Consider the following 24,302-nt stretch of genomic DNA (forward strand, 5'->3'; position numbering starts at 1 on the left):
TAACTTCATGTCAGCCTATCTTAAGTCCATTAATCTTGACAGAGTATCGTATCAACACGAATATCGTATCAACACGGCAGAGTATCGACAACACAGACTTGAAGGAAATGCTTCGAATATATTTTTTAAAAAAGTTGATATTTTAAATAGATTTTTTTGTACACATGGTCTTGGTATTTATGGGGCCAAATATATAAAGGCGCTAATATCTTTCAAAAAGGTTAAAGAAGGATGTTTTGGGAAAACATTGCGTAAAACTTACAAAAATGACATCAAAAAATTCTCAGATGACTACATAAACTTAGGAGCCAGTGTAACAGTTAAATTTCATATTGTTGAGCAACATATTGTAGAGTTTATTGACCTTAAAAGGGGCACATTTGGTAAGTGTTTTTTTACAGGAAATATCTATTAGATAATATTGAATATTTAGTTAAATACGGACTATATTTTTGCGAAAACTTTATTTTATATTAAAACAAATTTAAAAAATCTTTAAATTATATTATATAAAAAAATATTTAGGCCTTGGTTATTGGACGGAGCAGGTTTTGGAAGCAGTACACCAGGATTTCAAGCAATTTTGGAACCAAAGAAAAATCGGGCAGTATCAATTATTCCAAAACATTAAAGAATGCTGTTGCAGCAAACAATATTGCGCACTTTTAAAGTATATATTAGAGTTATTTGTGTAAATTATTTTTAATAAGTATTCAATAAGTCTATTTTGTGTTGTGGATATCGAAGCTTTTTAAATGAATAAACTTAATAAAAACATAAATAAGATGTATAGTTTTTTTTAAATAGTCGATAGCTATGCAGACTTGATGTAATGTACAAAACATTGTTATATATCTGTAATATTATGCACAAATATTCACTAATGACATTTCATATTTTGAGATTTTTCATTTATTATCAATATATGAACAATACTGTTATAGAATTACTAGCTTTAATTATAAATTAATGTTTTTTATTATTGATATTTAAATTCTTCTATTATATCTAAACATTTATGAAATATTAAAGACAGCATAGATAGCAATTCATGTTATTTTTTGTGCTTTTTACTGAGAAATTCTTAAAAAAGGAAAATACTTTTTTTTTCAAAAACCCCTGTTCAAACATTTTAATTTTAACAGATTTGAGTTGAGAAAAGTAACACCTTTCAGACCTACTATGTGAAAAAATTGGGTACAAAAATTTTTTTTTGAGCATGCTCAGGCTGTGATGCATCACTGTGTGATGCAATGTTAAAAATATATTTATATTTATTAAAAAAGAAGAATTTTTTTTTTTTAATTTTAGGTGCCCCAAGAAGTCCTTACGGTCTTATCACAGAGCACCGCGGAAGAGCATTTAACGGAAAGTTCACGTCTCCTTCCCAACCGATGTCGCAAAATTTGCCTTGAAGTGGGATTTGAACCACGGATTTTACGTTTCTGAGGCAAGTGCGCTACCACTGCGTCACGGCTGCTTTTAAACAAGCAGTGAAAAAAATTTAGAAAATGAGTAACTAAATTCTATAATATAAAATATTCTTCTTAAAAATAATTAAAGTTTTCAAAAATAAAAATATTTATATTAAAAAGTAAAAACTTATTACAGCTATATTACCGTAGTTTAAATAACTTTGAACAAAGCTATAGTAAATTTGTTTGAGTAGTATTTTTTTAAATAAATGACATGACTGATATATTATTCCAAAATTTTATTTATTTGATAACCTAACAAGGCGATATGTTAATTTCAAATCACATTTTTGTCAATAAAAATATCCTAAAAATTAAGAAAGTACATCAGGGGACGGTTTTACCTACGGTCACACTAGTCACGTGCTAGAAAGCTACAAAGCTCAAAAATAAATGGTGATAAACTGTTTGTTTTTCTAATTGAGACAATGACTAAAATTAAATAAAACACAAACTTAATTTGAGGTTAATTGATAATAATTTCCGTTTATTTAGGTGTCTCTCTTTGAGCTAAACAATGATCTTATTTAAAAACCAAAAACAAGAGCAGAGGCTTTGGACTTTAATCAAATAGAACCAACTTGAGACAGATTTTTTAACCGTCATTTTAAACAACATTAATGAGAATTTTCAGCAAGGTTTATAAGAAACTGTAAACTGTTAAGATTGATTTAGCTATTGTCGAAAAACTATACAATTCCTGGTAGCTTTGCATGCTGTGAGTTCGCTCCAATTTTGAACATTACAAGAAAAATCATTTTGATTTAAACGGAATATGTTTACGATCAAAGGTTAACAAGAGCACGCAGTAGGCTTCACAATGAAATCAACAGTGGGAAAAACACAGTGTTACACAGCAATTTAAAAGGATAGCTGAAGTTAGTAAGATCATAGATAAACTAAACAGTGAACTAGATAAAAGAAAGAAAACCTATTCTGGGTTAGCTTCTCATTTTTTTCGTAAATCTCCCAATCATGGATGACATGAAAGTTTGTGAAAATTTGAAAAAGACATGATCTTTGTTTCATTTTCATGAAAAAGTAACAAAGGTCATGTCCTTTTCAAAGACTTGACCTTTGTTTCATTTTATAATAGTTCAAATCTTTCTATTATTGTTATTTCCAAATTTTGTTTTTGATATTTTCCTAATATCATCTCTGATTTGAGAAGCTTAAAATGATGAGAAAGGTGTTTTATAACCTTGACGAATCGCTTTATTGCGAAGCCTACTAATTTTTTTATGAAGTGACGTGTTTTTGTGTAATAAGTAATGTGCGAAGCCTGTTCTAATACAGAAGAAAATGCATTTGATAGCTGCAGCACAAAATCAGAAGGTACATCTTTTAAACTGCTTTTAAATTTGAAAAACAGGGCAAGAATCCTTTAAATGCAGGAAAGCCACGAAATACTTAAACCAGCCAGCACAAGTGAGCATAAAATTTTTATACCACATAGTTGGAGGTTTAAATTGATAATAGTGTCTCGCATCCGCTCCCTCACATATCTTCTGACATCATTTATGGATAACTCCTTATAATTTAAGTGACTATGCTAAAATAACACAGTCCATACGGTCGATTTATATAAATTAAAGAAACCCGCGTATCTAGTCTTATAATTATGTAACCCGGCTATCGAATCTTCGAATTATTTGTCTCGGTGTTTATGTCTCATTTAAAATGCCAATGGCCGAAGTTTGTTGCTCTTAAAGATTCTTTTAAATAGCTGGATACTGAAATTACGTTATCAAAGTTATTTTAACCGTAAGCATATTTTTAGCAAATTGGTTTATAAGAAATTTTTTGAGAAAATGCTCTAGACAGATTATACACTTCAATCAGTACTAATTTGGTTTTCGACGCTAGGCTTTTAACAAGTGATGATTAGATTTTTCAAAGATTTGATAAATCGCTATATTGACTTACCTATTTATAGATAAGTGTTGTGTATACATGCATCTATTGAGAATTTTAGTTGTTGGATTTTAGTTGAGAATTTAAGTATATTGATTTTGACAAAAACAAATGACAAATTACAGTAAAACATTTCGAATTTTATTAAATTTTTGACTTAAAGTTTCAAAATACAACCGAATACAAAAACTCTATGCTATTTTAGAAATGTCAATATGTTGTAGGGGCATACAGATACATACTGAAATCATACTAAAATAAGTTTTCATAATTAAATAGGTAGTCGCCAGGAGCTTTAGTACATACGTTAAATGACTAGGTACAACATGCAAAAGGAGTACTGCTAAATCAGCTTAGGTTTGAAAAAACTATAGGCAGCTAGGTAAACAAAAATGTCACCATATGTATATCTATATATATCATATATATATATAATATATATATATATATATATATATATATATATATATATATATATATATATATATATACAGAGGCGATTTTACAGGGGGGGATTCTTCCCCTCCAAGAAAGGTGATTTTCTTAATGCTCCTAAAATATAGACATTCCAATGTTCACCTTTACCTGGCAAAATTAATTTAGATAATGGGCAGTTTGGAAAAAACTACATTTTTTACATTTTTACGTAAACAAGCAAAAAAAAAATCAATACAATTCTCTTAATACAATTATTAATTATATTAAGATAATTTGTATTAATTGATGTTTTCTTATTAAATTATATATATATATATATATATATATATATATATATATATATATATATATATATATATATATATATATATATATATATATATATATAGTTGATATATAATTATATAATTGATATATAATTATATAATTGATATATAAATATATAATTGATGTTTTCTTATTAAATTATATATATATATATATATATATATATATATTATATATATATATATTTATTTATATATATATATATTTATATATATATATATATATATGTATATGTATATATATATATATATATATATATATATATATATATATATATATACACATATATATATACAGCCAATGATATATATATATATATAGATCTATAGTTTGTTGGCTTTAGGAAGAGCGGAAGGAAAAAAGTGATTCTTACGCCAACATATACGTCACTTTTAATTACTTTTAACTTTCGTCCAACATTTCCGTGTTGGACGAAAGTAAAGACCATTAATTTAATTACAAATTAATTGTTATATAAAAAAACCACAAAAACGCAAATTTAATTGACCGGAATGTTTTTAAAAACATTCTGAATGTTTTTAAAACATTGTGAATGTTTTTAACAATATAAACAATGTTTTTATTTTAATTTTTTTTAATAAAATGTTTTTATTTTTATTTTTTTTAATAAAATGTTTTTATTTTTATTTTTTTTACTGTCAATCATGCGCGGAGTGTTGCTACATCGACTATCTTATAGCCTGACTCGCAAGGGAGTGCTGCTACATCGACTGACAAATAGCCTGACTCGCAAGGGAGTGCTGCTACATCGACTGACAAATAGCCTGACTCGCAAGGGAGTGCTGCTACATCGACTGACAAATAGCCTGACCTGCAAGGGAGTGCTGCTACATCGACTGAGGGTTTGGTTGGGGCAGGCAGTCTATCATTATTAAAAAAAAAAAATTCCGGTCTTGAATTTTACTTTTTACTTTTTGTCAACAAAATATGGAAAAAACTTTCGGACAACATCTAAGGGTTCTATATATTTATATATATATATATGTATATATTTATATATATATATATATATATATATATATATATATATATATATATATATATATATATATATATATATATATATATATATATATGTATATGTATATATATGTATATATATATATATATATATGTATATGTATATATATGTATATATATATATATATATATATATATATATATATATATATATATATATATATATATATATATATGTATATATATATATATATATATATATATATATATATATATATATATATATATATATATATATATATATATATATATATATATATATATATATATATATAGAACCCTTAGATGTTGTCCGAAAGTTTTTTCCATATTTTGTTGACAAAAAGTAAAAAGTAAAATTCAAGACCGGAATTTTTTTTTTTTAATAATGATAGACTGCCTGCCCCAACCAAACCCTCAGTCGATGTAGCAGCACTCCCTTGCGAGTCAGGCTATTTGTTAGTCGATGTAGCAGCACTCCCTTGCGAGTCAGGCTATAAGATAGTCGATGTAGCAACACTCCGCGCATGATTTACAGTAAAAAAAATAAAAATAAAACATTTTATTAAAAAAAATTAAAATAAAAACATTGTTTATATTGTTAAAAACATTCAAAATGTTTTAAAAACATTCAGAATGTTTTTAAAAACATTCTGGTCAATTAAATTTGCGTTTTTGTGGTTTTTTTAAAAAACGATTAATTTGTAATTAAAGTAATGGTTTTTACTTTCGTCCAACACGGAAATGTTGGATGAAAGTTAAAAGTAATTAAAAGTGACGTATATGTTGGCGTAAGAATCACTTTATTCCTTCCACTCTTCCCAAAGCCAACAAACTTTAGATCTATATATATATATATATATATATATATATATATATATATATATATATATATATATATATATATATATATATATATATATATCATTGGCTGACCATGCATTTAATATTTAGTTGCAACCACTTGGCCCTGGCCATTCTTTAATTTCTCAAAGAGTATAAGATAATTCTTTATTTATGCTTTATTTCAACAAGGTTCTAATAAAACTAATGCTAATTGAATTATATAATAAATAAAAAAGTTAATATTATTATCATGCTTTGCGTAGTTTGCTAATAAGTTTAAAGTATTTTGAAACAATTCTTCTCAAGTAAGATGAACAAAAGAAATTTTTAAATCTTTGAGTTTGTAAAAAAAAATTGTTATAAGATTTCTATAGTAATCTTATGATTTTGTTTTATTAAGTCTAATGATCATTATTTTTTATTTTGATGATCATTATTTTTAAAATTTCCTCTAAAAGGCAGTTGTTGTTGAAAGTCTTTTTTTTATCAAATCAATTGTTCAAATTGTTTTAAAAGATTTACATTTAAATAATAAAATATTATTCTATATTTATAATTTGTTAAACTTTATATACTTTCTTAATAAAACTTACTCAACTTTATATTATTTAAAAAACTCTTTTTATAAAGAATCAATAAAAGTAAACTAAAGATTTGTTTAAAAGAGTTTTGTTAGTATAAAAACATTTGATTACAAAAGATTAATGTTACAAAGTTAATTTTTTTAGCATATTGAAACTTTATTTTTCAGACATACTTGAAAACATACATAAATATGAATGTTCGTAAATCATCTTTAATGTTGTGGTTAAGTTGTCACAACTAAGTATTATAAGACCATACTACGTTCAGGAATAGAGTACAATTGCACCCGCTTCCTTACCAAGCCTATATATATATATATATATATATATATATATATATATATATATATATATATATATATATATATATATATATATATATATATATGTATATATATATATATATATATATATACACACATATATATATATATATATATATAGAACCCTTAGATGTTGTCCAAAAGTTTTTTCCATATTTTGTTGACAAAAAGTAAAAATTAAAATGCAAGACCGGAATTTTTCTTGCGGGTCAGGCTATTTGTCAGTCGATGTAGCAGCACTCCCTTGCGAGTCGGGCTATTTGTCAGTCGATGTAGCAGCACTCCCTTGCGAGTCAGGCTATTTGTCAGTCGATGTAGCAGCACTCCCTTGCGAGTCAGGCTATAAGATAGTCGATGTAGCAACACTCTGCGCATGATTTACATTAAAAAAAATAAAAATAAAAACATTTTATTAAAAAAAATAAAAATAAAAACATTTTATTAAAAAAAATTAAAATAAAAACATTGTTTATATTGTTAAAAACATTCAAAATGTTTTAAAAACATTCAGAATGTTTTTAAAAACATTCTGGTCAATTAAATTTGTGATTTTGTGGTTTTTTTAAAAAACGATTAATTTGTAATTAAATTAATGGTTTTTACTTTCGTCCAACACGGAAATGTTGGACGAAAGTTAAAAGTAATTAAAAGTGACGTATATGTTGGCGTAAGAATCACTTTTTTCCTTCCGCTCTTCCCAAAGCCAACAAACTATAGATCTATATATATATATATATATATATATATATATATATATATATATATATATATATATATATATATATATATATATATATATATATATATATATATATTTATATACACACCTATAGTATCACTTACGGGGACAGATTTTACAAACAAACAAATACTTACAGGGACATTAGCATTATCAGGGATATTTTAATGTACCCTTTATTTTATTGTCCCCATAAGCATCATTTTTTTTGTAAAAAAATTGACCCCATAAGCAACTTTTATAGAGAGCGAAACATACATACATTGACTATCAAATAGCCTGACTTGCAACGGAGTGCTGCTACATCGACTGAGGGTTTGGTTTGGGTCAACATCAAGATCAGGCTAAGGGTTAGGGTTACCGCAAGGTTTAAAATGGTTATATTACTGTAATTATTCGTTTTTGTAATTATGTATAAATATTATAAAATTATGTATAATTATAAGATTATGTATAATCAGGAGAGAGAGAGAGATACAAACACACACATATATATTTTTTTATCCCCACCATGTCCCTGGTAGTACCGCGCTCAATTTGTTTCTCCACACAGCATCCTTGTTCGTCAAGGTTCGTGTTTTGGAATTATAGAGAGAGGGTTATAGCCACAACTAGCCACCTTGTCTGTAGTGGCCTTCTCGGTCTTGGGGAGGTGAACTAAAATAAAAAATATATATACAGTTAATACCCGGTAAGTTAAACCCGTTAACGCGAACTTTTGTTACCTGTTTTTTTAAGTCTCTTGAAATCATCTAATTGATTACTATTAAAATTCACCAGTTAAGTTAAATCTTAGATAACTTAAACTTTGTTAGTATTTAGTCGAACCATTTTTGTGTCCTATCAGCAAATTTCTTTAGTTAACTCAAACTTTTCATATAGGAAATTAGGAACTCAAAAGAACTTAATTAAAATTTTTTTTTAGAAGTCAAAACATAAATAACAACTTAATGTTTTCATTTGTTTTTTTGTTGTATTTAGATCTGAATAGAATAGAACATTATCAGACATAAAATAATGCAATAATAAAACTTTTACAAAATAAGTTATAATAAAATAACATTAAAAAAGCAATTATTATATAGTTTTAATAAATATCTTAATGAATGATCGCTAATTTTTAGACACATTTTTATTACCTAATAGAAAGAAAGTCATTGTTTTGCTAAACTTTTTTCAATGTTTTCTTTTGAGTGTAGAGCATGAATAAATATGTTACTTATTTCACTTAATTTTTTTTCACTTTTTTGTCAGTATAATGGTGTATATTTAATGTGTATACTTTAGGATTGAATAAATAAATATCACTTAATTCAAACTAATAACTCATAAATTGGAAGTTCTTGTTATGAGATTTTGTTGCATAACAAAAAATCATATCTCATGTAAATGTGACTCAACAAAATTTACATATTTACATTGATAAAAGTTAAATTGCGTCCTTAGCGCATTTTAAAGTACCACATAGTAAGTAAACTTTTCTTTCCCTCTACTTTAAAACTATCTATTTTTAGAACAGTAACTGCTAACAATAAGAGTATCTGATGATTTCTTTTTAACCAATTTTTAAACTGTTTTTCATCCAAATACATTGGTTTTTAGACATTTTCGAAATAATTTATCGAAGGAAAAAAAACAAAAAAACCACCATTAAGTTAGGAGTTTCTAGAAAAAAAGAATAGAGTTATACAGCAAGAAAATGGTTGATAGAATATTTAACATAATAATAAAATATAATAATAAAATATGATAATAAAAGTTAAATGTTGTATGAGTCAGGAAAACATGAAGATGGGAGAGAGTTCCATAAGGGTAAAGTGTGGGGGGAAAAAACTTGATGAATAAAACTTTTTGGAGCATGCAGGAACTGATACAATAAAAAAATGAGTCTTTGATGAATGACAACTCAAGCGAAAATAAGTTTTAGTTCTTTTGAGCAGCGTCCTTGTTAGTATTTTATAGAAAAGAAAAAGAGATGCAACTTTATGATGATAGAAAAGAGGCTCAAGCAGTTAGAGCGGGTCCAACTACATTTACAATACATTTTTAGACCATGTCTAGAAGAGAACGAGCCTCATTAGAAGAAACAGCCTAAATATGACAACATTATTTCATACAGGGACGAATTAAAGGTTTGTAAAGGTAGAGAATGGAATCAGGAGAGTGAAAATGACGAGCACGATAAAGAAAAGCAACCTTAGCAAATGCTAATTTAGCAATCAATTGTATATATGGTTTCCATGAAATCAGTAGTAAATGAAGACATAAGAAGAGGTAAAGAAGAGGACTCAGTGAGTGGGTTGCCATTCATTAATATAGGAATGTCGACAGTACTGCAATAGTTGTTTTCAGTAAATAACTGAGTTTTGTTGGACGATTGTCTGATAAATACTCAAGTTTGATGGATATGTCTGATAAAAATTAAAGAAGTGCGATCGAACGCTATTCCTGACCATTAGTCCGGTCAACATAGACATTTCAGTTAACAATAATTGGCATAGAGCTGAAAATTGGTACAGACCTTGGGGACATTATTACAAAAAATATATAAAAAATCCCCACCAATCCTGCATCTGCAAAAAAAGTTACTCAAGGTCAAAAGTTGAAAAAAATGGTTTTTCATATTTTTCCGGTAAATGGTAAATTTTATCAAAAAAAAAGATTGATCAAGCAAAAGTTTTAGATAAAATTATCTACAAAAATTGTCTTTTTTTTTCAAAGAATCACGATTCCTGAAATATTGTAAATCTTAAAGTTGGAGAAGTCTTATTCAACATAATTTTTATATTATGTTTTATATATTGTATATTAGTACTATTACTATATACTATTATATATATATATATATATATTAGTATATTATATCTTCTTTGGTTTTTCCTTCTTCTTCTTTATCTTCTTCTTTTTCTAGCTGGAAATGTGAAAAAGATATATCAGCTCATCAATAATACCATCAAAATCTTCATTTGTTGAAACTGATTCAAAATTGGTTTCGACAATTAATACATACTGGTGAACACAATAACCTGACTTTTTTGCAGCTACATTTTGCACTACAACCCTTTTTGCAATTGCAAAAGATGGTGTTGAGAAGTATTTCTGGAGCAAGTGGGAGTAAAGCTTGAATTGGCTCCCACTCCCACCTACTAATTTCTAACCCCAGTCTGCTGGGTCCAGTTGATTGCCTATCCATACTTAAACTTGATAGTAAACTGGATATAAGTGTTGACTAGCAGAAGCAGATATTGGAAGAAGACAAGATAGTTGCACTTTTTTATTGTTCCGTGTATTTTTTACAAAACTTTATCTATACGTGTCTATACAAACAATTTATTTTGGAGCTTTATAATGAGCAAGAAGATGCTCTTCAAATAAGCTTACCAATCCACCATGTGTACAGCTCTTGTAAACTACTTTGCAATCAACACCATATTAAAATATTGCATCCATTGTTTTTCTGTAGGTCTTTGTTTTTCAAACTCTTTTAGTTTTTCATTGAACTGATAAAGAAATCCTTTATATATTGTATTATTGTAACCACTTTTGATATCATTTTATGAAATTATGTTATTTATGATATTTTAAACCGTAGTATTAAGATCTGCAACTATCTCATCATTAATAACAAGATCTATTTGTGGTATTTGATCTTCTTGTGTAAATAAAATTTTAGAAGTAACAAATTAAATGATACCCTTAATGTGAAGCATGATATTAATGTCTAAAGTCTTTACATTGATATCAGCGTTATCTGCAACATATGAATAAATGCGCCAGTTTGTGGTGGTAAGATTGGTAAGAAAATGTGGTGAGCCAAATTGAAAAAATTTTAATTTGGCTCCCCAAGGCCATGAAGGCCACTACAGTCGAGGAGGCTACTTTTAGTATACGCTATAGTAGATATATAGTAGATATATAGTAGATATGTTTTAAAAAATATAGATAAATAAAAGTTTTTTTTAGCATGAAGAGGCGAATTACATTTATAAAAAAAAATTGTATTTTGGTGACTCTTAACCTAAATGGTGGTTGTTTGCAGTTTGTTAAAGAATGGTTTTTATATGATCTTGACTATAGACATCAAAAAGACTAAAAAGAACACTATCCATACACAACATGGCTTTGTTAACACTCAAACCTTTTAGACTTGTTATTGGAATCAGCCTCTCTGAAAACTTTATCTATATTAGCTTTAAAACTCAGTTTAATGATTTTGACACCAGTTGGTGTCAAAATCATTAAACTGAGTTTTACAGCTGTATCCTCATTAAAAATTAACAAAAAGATTTCTTGTGTCTATGATATTGACTCTCAAAGAGGCAACTAGTAAAAACCAATTAATAGAATCGAGAAAATCTAGCATTCATCCTAAGCAGGAAATAAAGTAATACAAGTTTATATAAATGCTAGTCTAATAGATGGAGTGGGTTTGAGTCTAGTCAACAGTAATTTTTTGCTTACTTGAATATTAATTGAGAAACCATACTTATAAAATAGCCATATATACTTAACTCTTAAACAAAGCTTTCCCAGAAAGCGTGTGGCGCTCCACGCCTTGTTCATCTACATTTAAAGTAGTTTTTAAGGAAAAGAAAAATACTAAAAAAAGGAATTAAAATTTTAACAAAATATCAAATTTTATTTAAATAAACTAGAAAAATTTAATTAAAAAAAAATTGATAGTTTTAATTTTTATAAAATTTTTATTCAACTTTTGTATTCTTTTTTTTTTAGTGTGGTTGTTATTTTTAGCTACTGAATTTGATACAAGTTAAGGAAAAAAACATATTTTATAACAATTTAACACCAATTGATAGTTTTGATTTGCAATTTATAAACTATTTTTATCAGTCTGTATAATTAAGAAACTAATTTGATATGTACTGTTTCCTTTATATTTCCCAATTTCCAACGTTAATACGAATTACTAGAGATAATGAACATAACGATTGCTCTGTTTGATAAAATGTGTTTATAAATTTTTTTAAAAATTTTCAATAGGCTCCTAAATCATTTGTTAAAAAATTTCAGTGAATTAACAATACACTAGTCCACAAGCTTTTGGAGCATCGTTAATAACAATAGTTTATCAGGAAATAAACTATCATCTTGTTGTTTTTTGTTTGTTTTTTCCAGGCAGAAGAGCATTTAAAATCGGTAGTAAAACAAACCAAATATTTATATTTGAATATTAGTATTAATAATTTTTTTTTTTCTACATAAAAAACTTCTTACAAAAATAAAAATTTTTTTTACAAATAAATAGCAAATAAGTTTTCTTGCTTACTTGTGCATCGATAAAAACAGTAAAGTTTAACAAAAACATTTGAAAAACAAATTTTAAAGTTGTCCATATTTCTAGCGCAAATAATAAAGTATTTCCTTAATATACTGACTGACAAATGTTGTGAATGAGTATATCAAAAAATGTTTTTATTTTCGTTACATTCTAATCTGCTTTTTTCCTCGAATTGTATTAATTTTGGTAGTGGAAAATAACAATTGCCCTAAAAATGAAAATAAAAACAGCTAAGTATTAAGGTATATATAATTTTTTTTTTTAATTTTTCTTTTTTTAATTTTTTTTTAGATTATTTTATATAGATTTTCTTATAGTATTTGTTTCCTTTTTTCGAGTATTGCTGTTTTATTCACTGTAGTTTCTTAAAGCTTTATTTTGCCGCAAATTTATAAAACGCTTTCTATAAAAAAATGTGGTTAAGTTGTCTAAAAAAATTACTATAGACATGGCTTGTAAACTATTTTTTTCCCTTAAGTCATCGTGTTGTTTTTTAGAAATGTTTTAGCAATTATTATTAATTTCAAGTTTGATTTCTCATTGTTTTTTGTAAGTCATGTTATTAATTTTATGGAAATTTTTAATTAGAATGGCACTTGGATTGAATCAGTTGCGTTTAAATAATTTACTATCAACAGCATGTAAGTTTTAAAATGATTTTTAGTTGTTATATTATAAATGTTTATACTCTTGTAAAATTTAAGATTCAAGTTTTCAACTTCAAAAACATAATTATTTTAAGTTTCTAATTAAATTTTAATGGAAACTTATTTACTTAAAAACTAATTGAAATTGAAATTGAAACTAGAGAAATGTTTTTATTTTTTTGTTAATATTTTTGAAAAGTATTTCTATATATACAGTAAATGATTATTGAATATTGTAGATTTCCCTAATTTCGAAGAAAATCGTTGCTTAAGTTGAATAACTTATTGATTATTTAATTCAATTATAATTAATTAATTTTTTTAAATAAATAAACTGGAACTTAAAGGAATCCCAAAAGTGCAGAGGCAAGTTGTGTTCATATCATAGATAAACATTAAAAAATAAGGTAAAAGTTAATTAAACTTTCCAAAACAAATTATTGAATGAGATATTAACAAAAAACTTTTTAATTTTTATGCCAATTTGTTTCTGGCAAAGGAAAGTTCCAGCTCTTTAGGGCTGTCCATTAATTACGTCAACAATTTTTTGGTAATTTTGACCTCCCCCTTGAGGCTTGCTCTGAACAAAAAGTGAATAGGAGTAAAAGTGGTTACTACATGCAACACTATTGGTTTAAACTTCTTTCAGTGCATGATAGAAGGTAAAAAAATTAAATTCACTCAACTTATCGAAGAACTGAAAGTCGATATTATGTTAATAATAAAAAAAATCGCTCCAGTTATGGAATTTAAAGGAACAAAGGGAAACATTAAAACTTTGATGGAGAAGAGTATTCCTCGATGTTTTCCGAAATTCTTACTATGATAAAGAAATTGTAACTATTTAAATTTTTGATCTTCAAGATCTTATCAAAAGATTATATATATATATATATATATATATATATATATATATATATATATATATATATATATATATATATATATATATATATATATATATATATATATATATGTATGTATGTATATATTGTTTTTGTATTGATAGCATTAGCATTTAGGTAATTTGGGATAATGGTTGTAACCAACGTGCCTGTCAACAGACCTACTCCTAGATAATATTAAATATTTATCATAATATTTTTATATTAGTTGTACAGTATGTATAGTACAGTATATGTTCAGTACAGAGTCACACAATGTGAATGTCACACAATGAGAATCCTCCAGAGTCACACAATGTGAATCCTCCTTACTTTAACTTTAGATCTAATCCAATTCCACATTGAAAGCAAACTAATTCTAAGTCTAGCATAACAAAATAATGCATTTGATAATTTGTATAAACAAGGGGGTTAGCAATCTTTTAGGATGGAAGACCCAAAGTTTATAATTTATAAAAGTTTTTCAGTTTTAAAAAGCTTCTAACATCATGTTTTCAATATTATAATAATATTTGTGCATGAAGCTGTAGAGTCGCATCATAATATTTAAATTTTAACATCAAATGTTTATACCAGGGTCGTCAACCTGCTTGCGAGCAGCAGATTGCCGATTCTGGTATAAACATTTAAATAATATAATGTAGATTATGTACTTACTCAAATCTTTATTTGTTTTTAAATCAGGCCAACAAGCACACACTTTGAAAAAATAATAATGTTACGAGTAAAGATCTCGCCTGTGCTCATTTAGATCTGTATGTGTCAGGTATTTTTAAAGCACAACACGGTTTAAAAAAAGTAGAATATAGAAAATGTTATTGAAATGCTTAAAGTTGGGTGAGTATGTAACACAAGGCTACAAACACTGCCTAATTTTCTTTTTTTTTTTAATTTAGTTTAATTAATTTTAGTGGTCAATAATTTAAGATATTTACAACAATCCATAATAAATCTATAGACTTTTGAAAAATCATGAATGTTCGCTATGTTTAAATTACCAACAAAGATGTGCTGCATCAGTCACCTCTATACTAACAGCCTTTAGATACTTGTGCACATCTGCGACACAAGTACCATAGTTTAAGAACATAATAGAATACTGGAAACATGTGGAGAGAGTTTATTTCCAATTATCGTTTAAAAGTTCTCTTTTAACTAACTTAAATGTTCATCTAGTCGATTTTTGAAAATATTGACAGAAGTCGCATCAATTACTATTTATGGCAGGGTATTCCACTACAACACCACCAGGTTTGTGAAGAATTTCTCTCTTAGCATGCAATTGAGTACTCTTTGTTGTGCAAGTCTTTGATTATGACCAAGCATAATATACTTTGACGACAAAGGACGATTGAATAATACATGAAAGTTTATTTCATCAAATCCACACATGAACTTGAATATCAGAATTAAATCACCTCTAATTCTTCTTTCTTCAAGTGTCAGAAGACCTAACATGACTCTTCGCTCAGTTTTTTTTAGCCTCTCTTAGGAGATGTTAGCGTTCATCGCAGCTGCTGAAACTTGAGCATTACGTTTAAAATCATTTGAGATAAGAATTCCAAGATCTTTCTCTAACTGAGCAACTTTGATTTCAAGTGGCAGGCCTTTTGATCCTGGTATGTAATAGTCTCGTTTTGATACCTTTTGTCTTGGCCAATATGCATGACTAGTAACTAAGTAACTAAATTTATTTTTAAAAATAACGTTGTTGACAACAACTTTTCTTGACCTCCTCCCTCCCCCTTGTCAAAAATTTTTAGACTTATATTGATATATGGATTATATTGTACTTAGTGATTTAAATAAAAAAATTGATTACTTATTTTATGAGAGAATATTCTTCTTGTGTATTTTAAGGTTCGCTTCACTTAATTACTATTTTTATTACGCTAGTTTATTAAGTACAAATGTTTAAAGATGTTGAACAAAAAACAAAAACATGCTACAGCAAATGTTTTTTACAACCACCGAAGACTAAATACGAAGGGGAAAACCCAATCTATCTTAACTGAATTTAAAAAACTCCATGGTGAGCGAAAACATTTATTGAAACTAGATGTTTTTTTAATGAAAAAAATATGCAAATTTGAGAGCCTAAAATTAGGCTCTGAACTGTAAGTATAATTGCAAAATAGCAAATGCTTTTGTTAACATCTCATTCAATAATTTGTTTTGGAAATTTTAATTAATTTTTAACTTATTTTCTAATGTTTATCTATGATATCTTTAAACAAACAATATTCGGCAACAAGTATATAAATAATAAAAACGTTGTTATATTTTGATTTCAAAAAGTGGGTTTTTTGTTTGGAAATAAGGGCATGTGTTCCTCATTCCGAACCTTTATTATCAAATCCTCAACTAAAGCATTCAAATTCAAATGTGTTCAACTTCGTATTCAGCATTCAACTTCAACATTCAAAGCATAGACCTTATAGCATTAGAATTTATTAGCTTAGTATTTTAAAAAATGTAACACTGTGTTGGTACAATATGTGCAATATGCATTTTTAAAATCATGTCTTCCGATGTTTATTTTATTGCAATTAATAAAGTAAACTCAACTGCTACTGTTAACTTGAAGAAATTCCAGTTAAGAGTAGCAAGGGGGTTGCAGCCTTAGCCAATGCCCCCTTCTTTAATTTAATTAGAAGCTTGTAGTGCTTTTTTTTATTTGGCAGTTGTAAATTTTATCACAAGACTTGGGGTCATTTCAGATAGCAGCAGTTCATGGGCTGAAACATTGTTCCATATGGAAGAATGTTTATTACTCTTAATCTCCGACACCAGAACTATTTTTTTCTTTTTAACCTACAAAAAAAAGTTATTTTAGTAATGTAATTGCATAAAGAAGCTTTTGACTAAACATTGTTTTATTATTAATAGCTTATTTTTATTTCACAATCTTTGTTTTATTTTAATTTGATATATTGTTCTATTAACAAATGTTATCGTAGACGTTAAAAAATTACCATAAAGTAAATTAAATGTGTATATCATGTTGTTAAAATACTGTTGTTAAACATTGTTAATTATTTTCTTGCATGAAAAAAAGCCAAGTTTTGCAATAAATATTTTGCCTTACAAAATCTATTCGGAATTTGGGAAACATTCTAATTATGCAGATAAGCACTGTTTTATAAATATCTTACAATTATATATTATTAATTTTTGATTTTTTTTTCAGATTAATATTTACCATCAAATTGCACATTAAACAGTTTATAGATTTTGCTTTTATTCGTTTAAGTCAATTTTATGTTGTTTGTTTATCAGGCTTTTAAAAAAAGTTTTACTTGCAAATAAAAACTTTAATGTTTTTAATGTATATTTTTAAATATTTTTCTATATTCTTATTAGTCTTGTATTCTAATTTATCAACCAGTTTTCCTTTTAAAAAAATCACACAAGATTAAAGATGATTTCAACAAGAAAGCTATATCTGTTCAGAATTAGGGGCTGTTAAAAAATAGGCTAATCCACGGTAATGATTTTTTTATAATTAAAATAAATTAAGCCTGATTTTTTATAAAAATGTTTGTATTTATAGTTTACTTTATTGGTTGATTTTAAAAAACATAAAACATTAGTTAGACATTGTCTTTTGCAGAAATATATTTTTCCGTTTCTTAAGTATATCTTATTTCCAGAAGTTAAGATATGAAGGGAATAATCAGTCTTCTCCATTTGAAATTTAATGTCAGCACACAAAAAAGTGCTGGCAGGATGGTCATCTTTAATTTAGCCTGCGCGATTAAAAAGTTCTCTTTTTTCTGCTATTTGAATTAAAATAAAAATAGCGAAAAAAATGCTTTGAGTAAACACTAAAAAAAAAAAAACTTATAAAAAAAAGAAGCTATTTTTCATTAAAGTTGAACTAACTAACAAAAAAGTTCTGTTGCAATTTAAAACAAAACTCTTTTGTTTATTTTTTGGCAAGCGCTTTTATGCGCTCACCAAAGTTTTTGTGGGCGTGTGGGCAAGCGCAAAAAGACTTGAGCGTGAAAGCGCTGGCTAAACAGAGAAGACTGAGTAATGTGGCATATATAAAGTAAATCAACTATTGAAGTGTGAAGTAAATCAAATATTGTTAATAAGAGGTTTTGTTTCCATTGGTGAAAAAAAAAAAGTTTATTTCTTTTTTTTTCTATTTTACTAAATCTCAATTTATTTGTGAATATTTTAAATGTATGCTTTAACATTATGTATAATCAAAATATGTAAAAACTCTTACCTGTACATGTTCTTTTTTTTCCAAGTAATTAAAAACGATTTGCAATACAAAATATAAGTTTTTAACTTTAGAGTCAAAGTTTGAAAATGGTATATTAAAACATTACAATTAAGATTAATGGTTGCATAAGTAAGCTTACAGAAACAGTTACTGACTCCTTAAAATTAACCAAGAAACTTGCTGTCTAACACCTTAATCATTACAAAAAAATTTCTGTAAATTTGAATAAAGAATAACATTGTTCAGTTTATTGATTTTATTAGCATGGCAAAGATCGGCAGCATTGATAAGATGTTTGGCTTCAGGTCCTGAAGATACATTAGAAGAAAAGGTTGAATATTTAATATTTTAAAAATGTGTTTAGGATCTTTTTTCTGCTTTTCCTTGACTACAGCTTCTTATCTAATTTTGAAAATGTACCAATATTTCTTACTACCATAAACACTCTCTGTCTGTCTGATTTATTTTCTCACTTTACTCTCTTCACTTAAGCCAAAAATTAAAACTGATTAAGGTAAACCATAAACTCTGTTCAATCAAGCTGTGTATAACCTCTGAGTTTATTAAGTTAAACCATGAACTCAGTTCAATCAAGCTGTGTATAATCTCTGAATTTATTAAGGTAAACAATGAACTCTCATTTACCAAATAAACCGTGGAGTCATAATAAATGTTAAATGTGAGATGAGGAGAAGCTTTAAAAGTATTAATAAACAGTAGTATAGGTTTGATGAAGGTGTGGTTGGGTTTGCTTATAATGAATTAGTGTGGGGAGGAGGGGGTGGGTGTTCAAATTATATGTTTAAATAACAAAAATCTTAATTTGAACAGAGAGCACCTCTATAAACATATATGTTAATGTTCAAATTTAAATTAGAACTCTAAACCTTAACCTCTTTTTTCAAGAAAAGTACTACTCTTTTAAATTATGTGTATATTGTATTCACGCAATTTTATTGATAGTATATAGGATTAAGGGGGGGGGGGCGCGTTTATTTAGCACCTTAGAGTACTTGTTCATTTTTACCATTTTTTTGAATGTATAAATGTGAACAGCTTTCAATGTTTACATTCATCTCCTCCTGATACCTTTTTTCATCTGTTTTCAACAATAATTTTTTTAATAAATGTTTACTATGTATAATTACTCGCATACGCTCACAGTTTGCCAATTTTGTACCTAACCCTCAAATTGAAGACCAAAAAAATGACGATATGTCCAGTAATCTAGAGACACTCACGGTTCATTTGACATAAAAATTAAAATCTGGTTATACCAACCAAGAGAGAAAATTGAGTTTGAAGTTAAATGGTCTCTGCAACATTTTTAACATAAAAATTATGCCGGTTGAATATAATGATGGGTAAATACCTGCCTCTGTTCCATTTAATGATAAAAATGTGATTTTTCATAGGTTTTATATGTTTTAGTTAAAGTAGAATCATTTTGGTGGTTTTTATTCAAAATATTTTGTTACTATTTGAGGCTCAACATACCAACTAGAAAGCAAAATTTTTATAAGATAATTGCTCCATTCCTTTTTCTACTGAAAGCCCTTTGAATGCCATATGTCCTTATACAGTTTTAAAAATTGTGATGCTATTTGTATTATTTTGATGGAAACTGACTGCTAAAAATAACGTGTAAAATTTTGCTTTTTAGTTGGTATGTTTGAGCCTAAAATAGGAACAAAACATTTGAACAAAAACCCCCAAAATGCTTTTATTTTAATAATAACGTAAAATCTATGAAAAAATATATTTATATCATTAAATGGAACAGAGGTAGGTATTTACCCATCATTTTATTCAACCAGCATGTTTTTTATGTTGAAAATGTTGCAGAAGCCATTTAACTTCAAATTCAATTTTCTCTTATGGACAGTGTAACCAGATTTTAGTTTTTATGCCAAACGAACCGTGAGTGTCTCTAGGTTATTGGACATATTTTCATTTTTTTGGTCCTCAATTTGAGGATTAAGGCCAAATTGCCTAACTTCGCTAGTTTATGCATATCAGTTTAGACTTATATTATCTCATATTCATGCTATTTTTTCTACTACATCTTAATTTTCTATTTACAGCAGTAAATCACTTGATATTGCTTTAATAATCTAAAAAAATTATTTTGCACATGTAGTTATCACAGATTTTTCCTTCTCCTGCTGTGTTAGAAGTATGTATAAGTTTTAAAAACTGTGTTAGTAGTATGTGTAAGTAAAAAACTGTGTTAGTAGTATATGAAAGTAAAAAACTTTGTTAGTAGTATGTGTAACTTTGTAAAAGGATTTTTTGTTTTGATATATTAGGATAAGGAGCGTTTAGTTTCTTTGCTGACAGTTAAAGTTCGAGGCGCAGATGAAGCCGTTCTTGATAGTTACACACAATTCGCACAAAGAGCCGCTAAAGTTCTCCAACTGGATACATCTGGGAAGTAAGTAAAGAGTATACTGGGATTATTTTTAGATATTGTTTCAAATCATGAAGCAATCTTTTAATTACTATTTATAAAAAGTTCGAAACTAAGAAATTAGAAGCAGAACAAATGCAAATTTAAAAAGTTATGAGATTTTACTTTTGTTGAACGCTTAAGAAGTAACGTTTTACAATCATTTAGAATCATTCTCCCCATGCACATAGAAAAAAGAACTTTACTAAAATCTCCACATATAAACAAGAAGCACAGAGTGCAGTATGAGTTGCGCACGCACGCGAGAATGTTTCAGGTAAGCTTTTAAAAAGGGCAAATTTTATTGTTAATTGTTTTTGTGACATTTTTCTTATTATTATTTTTTTTTCTTTAGCTCCGTGAGCTTACAGGAGATACTGCAGATATTTACTTGGAGTATATTCAACGCAACATTCCTGAAGGGGTTAGCATGAGTGTTGAACAGACCGAACTTGAACAACTACCATCTTTCTTACAAAGAAATTTATAAAAAAAAAAAAACATGATTTTAGTCGAAACAAAATTTCAATTTGAATTTGTATTATAATATTGTTTTTTTGTTTTTTTTATTACGTGTATATGCAATAGTTACATTATTGACAATATAGTTTTTAATATGTTTAATTTAAAAATATTATTTAAATTTTTTTATTGAGAACCCTAACTATTTACATTCAATATTATATTCAAATCAAGGACAATACTTAAAAATAATTAAGTTTCAAATTATGTTATGCGATCCCTCTTAAATTAGTGTTCTCGAATAAGCACCTCTCTGAAAATCAATCTTTGAAAAGTTTTGGTAACTTAAAGTAAATTTGTATACATAAAAATTTTTGTTTGTATTAAAATTTAATTGTTATAGAAATTTTACTGTAGTTGCATATAATAGAATAAATAGTTACAGGGTTATAAAAGACAAATATAAAGAAATGTGAGACTTTTAAATTAATGGAAACAAAAGAGAAAGAAAAATGTTACTCAAGTGAGCAGCGGTTTTAAATGGAAATGGAAATTTAGCGGTTTAAAATGTTTCTTGGAAATTCTAAAATTTTTACATCTAAATTTATTGAAACCCAAGAAACGGTAAGCCCCTTACGTGTTAGTTGAGGAGTAAATCAAGCAAATCAGGACGATAATGAAGGTAAAACAATTTATAGGAAAAAACCCCCACCCTTTCAGTGTTCTTGCGTTTCAATGAATTTAGACGATGTAAAAATTTGAGAATTTCCAAGGAACAGTTTTATTAAATTAAGCTCAAATGGGTCAAAATAAAGAAAAATATATTATCTCCTTTCTAGCTTAATTGAAGAAAAGGTGTATTAATTTTGCTATCAAATTAATTCACAATTTATCGTATAATGTAATTTTCCTTATCACTTTTGTAGAGGTTTTACACGTGTTTTTTGAGATTTTAAAGTCAAATTTGAATGTCACGTGCTTTTATTATTGGTTTCATTTTTTACAGAAATTTAGTTTAATATAATACTACGTTTCCGTAATTGTGAAGCCATAATTGCATATAGTCACATAGTAATCGAATATTAATTATAAGGATCCTACTAAATCATCGAAATATTCTACGAAAAAAAATAATTTTCTGGTGACCTGTGCTACACTATCCTATGATTCAAAGGTATTCTAAGGTTATTCGTTAAAAATTTGAATTGAAATGCAATGTAAACTGAAGCCTCTTGCACGAGTTATTAATTTTAAACATCGTTTTTATCATGCTACGCCTCTTTTAATTGTAATAAATATTAGTTGTTGGAAGGTTTTGTAAAATTGCGGGAAAAAAAAATGCTTTCGAAAGGATGTAACGAGAAATTAACTTTTTTCGTACCGAAACAAATAAAACATTTAAAATCACCGATGTTTATTTCGCAAGTACGTTCCGAAATACAGCATTTCGCAAGTTGAATTTCAAAATAAAGCTTTTTTGCTACGTGCGAAATTAGCGTTTTCGGATGTAGCATTTGCAAAATAAGCGCTTTCGCTAAACGACGTTTTGTAAATTATGAAAATTTGTTCTCTAAATGGATAGAAATGTAAAAATTAAGCATCTTTATGTACCAAAATGTTTCTAATTAAATGTTATTTTGAGAACCACAAAAAATTAACAATATAAAAATTTGCTTTTTGAAATAATAAAAATAAAAGTTGAATTCTTTCGCAAAAATAACTTGCGAAACAGTCACTTTTAGGAAAAACACTTATGAAACAAGTCATTATACATGTATTTAGTTATGTTTTATGAATCAAAAATGTTTAATTAACCAAGTAACTAAATGCTATTTATTTATTAATACTCATGTGCATATAAAAAGTTTTATAAATAAATAACTGTATTCATATCTTAAATATCCATATTTACATAGCTTGTTATTATCTCCAACATATTCCTGAAATTTCATCTCTTATATCTTAATTGAATCCAAAAAAATCATTAGGTCCAAGCAGCATTCTTACAAACATACTTATAGATTTTAACAATGAATTTTCAAATACTCTTTTTAAACAATTTAATATCTCATTCATAAATGGAACATTTCCTAAAATTTTAAAACTATCTTGCGTTATTTTTATTTTTTAAAATGGCTCTAAACTTTCATGCACTAACTATAGATCTATTTCTATTTTATCTAACATTAGTTAGCTTCTTGAAAAACTTATGTATTTTAGAGTGTGTTTTTTTCTAAGCTCATTTAATTTTTTAAATCATTTTCTATTAGTTTTCGATTAATACATCCTACTTGCCATGCATTAATTAAATATCTTGGTGTGTCAATGGACTGCAATCTTTCATGGAACTTTCACACTGATATGCTCTCAATAATTCGTCATTATGTTGAAAAAGTTGCATATAAGATTAACTTAAGTGATTATTTACTATGCATTATTCTCATCTTATCTCAGCTATTGTTGTCAAGTTTGGGGTCAAGTTATTAAAACTATCGCATCAACAAGTTGCTATCGTCTCAGCGTCATTCCATTAGATTAATAAACATCTAACCAATTATATTAGGTACATTGTCCTTCAAAAAACTTTACATTCCAACATTTTGTAAAAAAAAACACACCTTTTTTCCATCTTAAACA

At 27.0% G+C, this 24,302-nt stretch overlaps 1 protein-coding gene across 1 annotated transcript; it reads left to right on the forward strand.

The window, feature by feature from the left end:
* Positions 1-3,100: 3,100 nt before the first annotated feature.
* On the forward strand, positions 3,101-21,835 carry LOC100197338 (small ribosomal subunit protein uS10m). Its single transcript, XM_065805994.1, has 6 exons — positions 3,101-3,239; positions 13,554-13,606; positions 19,018-19,085; positions 21,064-21,188; positions 21,372-21,480; positions 21,559-21,835. The coding sequence occupies exons 2-6, from the start codon at positions 13,555-13,557 to the stop codon at positions 21,691-21,693; spliced, it is 489 nt and encodes a 162-aa protein (XP_065662066.1). The 5' UTR covers positions 3,101-3,239; position 13,554; the 3' UTR covers positions 21,694-21,835.
* The last annotated feature ends 2,467 nt before the right edge of the window (positions 21,836-24,302 follow it).

The sequence above is a fragment of the Hydra vulgaris genome, chromosome 09 (genome assembly GCF_038396675.1).
Source record: "Hydra vulgaris chromosome 09, alternate assembly HydraT2T_AEP".
Classification (NCBI taxonomy): Eukaryota; Metazoa; Cnidaria; class Hydrozoa; order Anthoathecata; family Hydridae; genus Hydra; species Hydra vulgaris.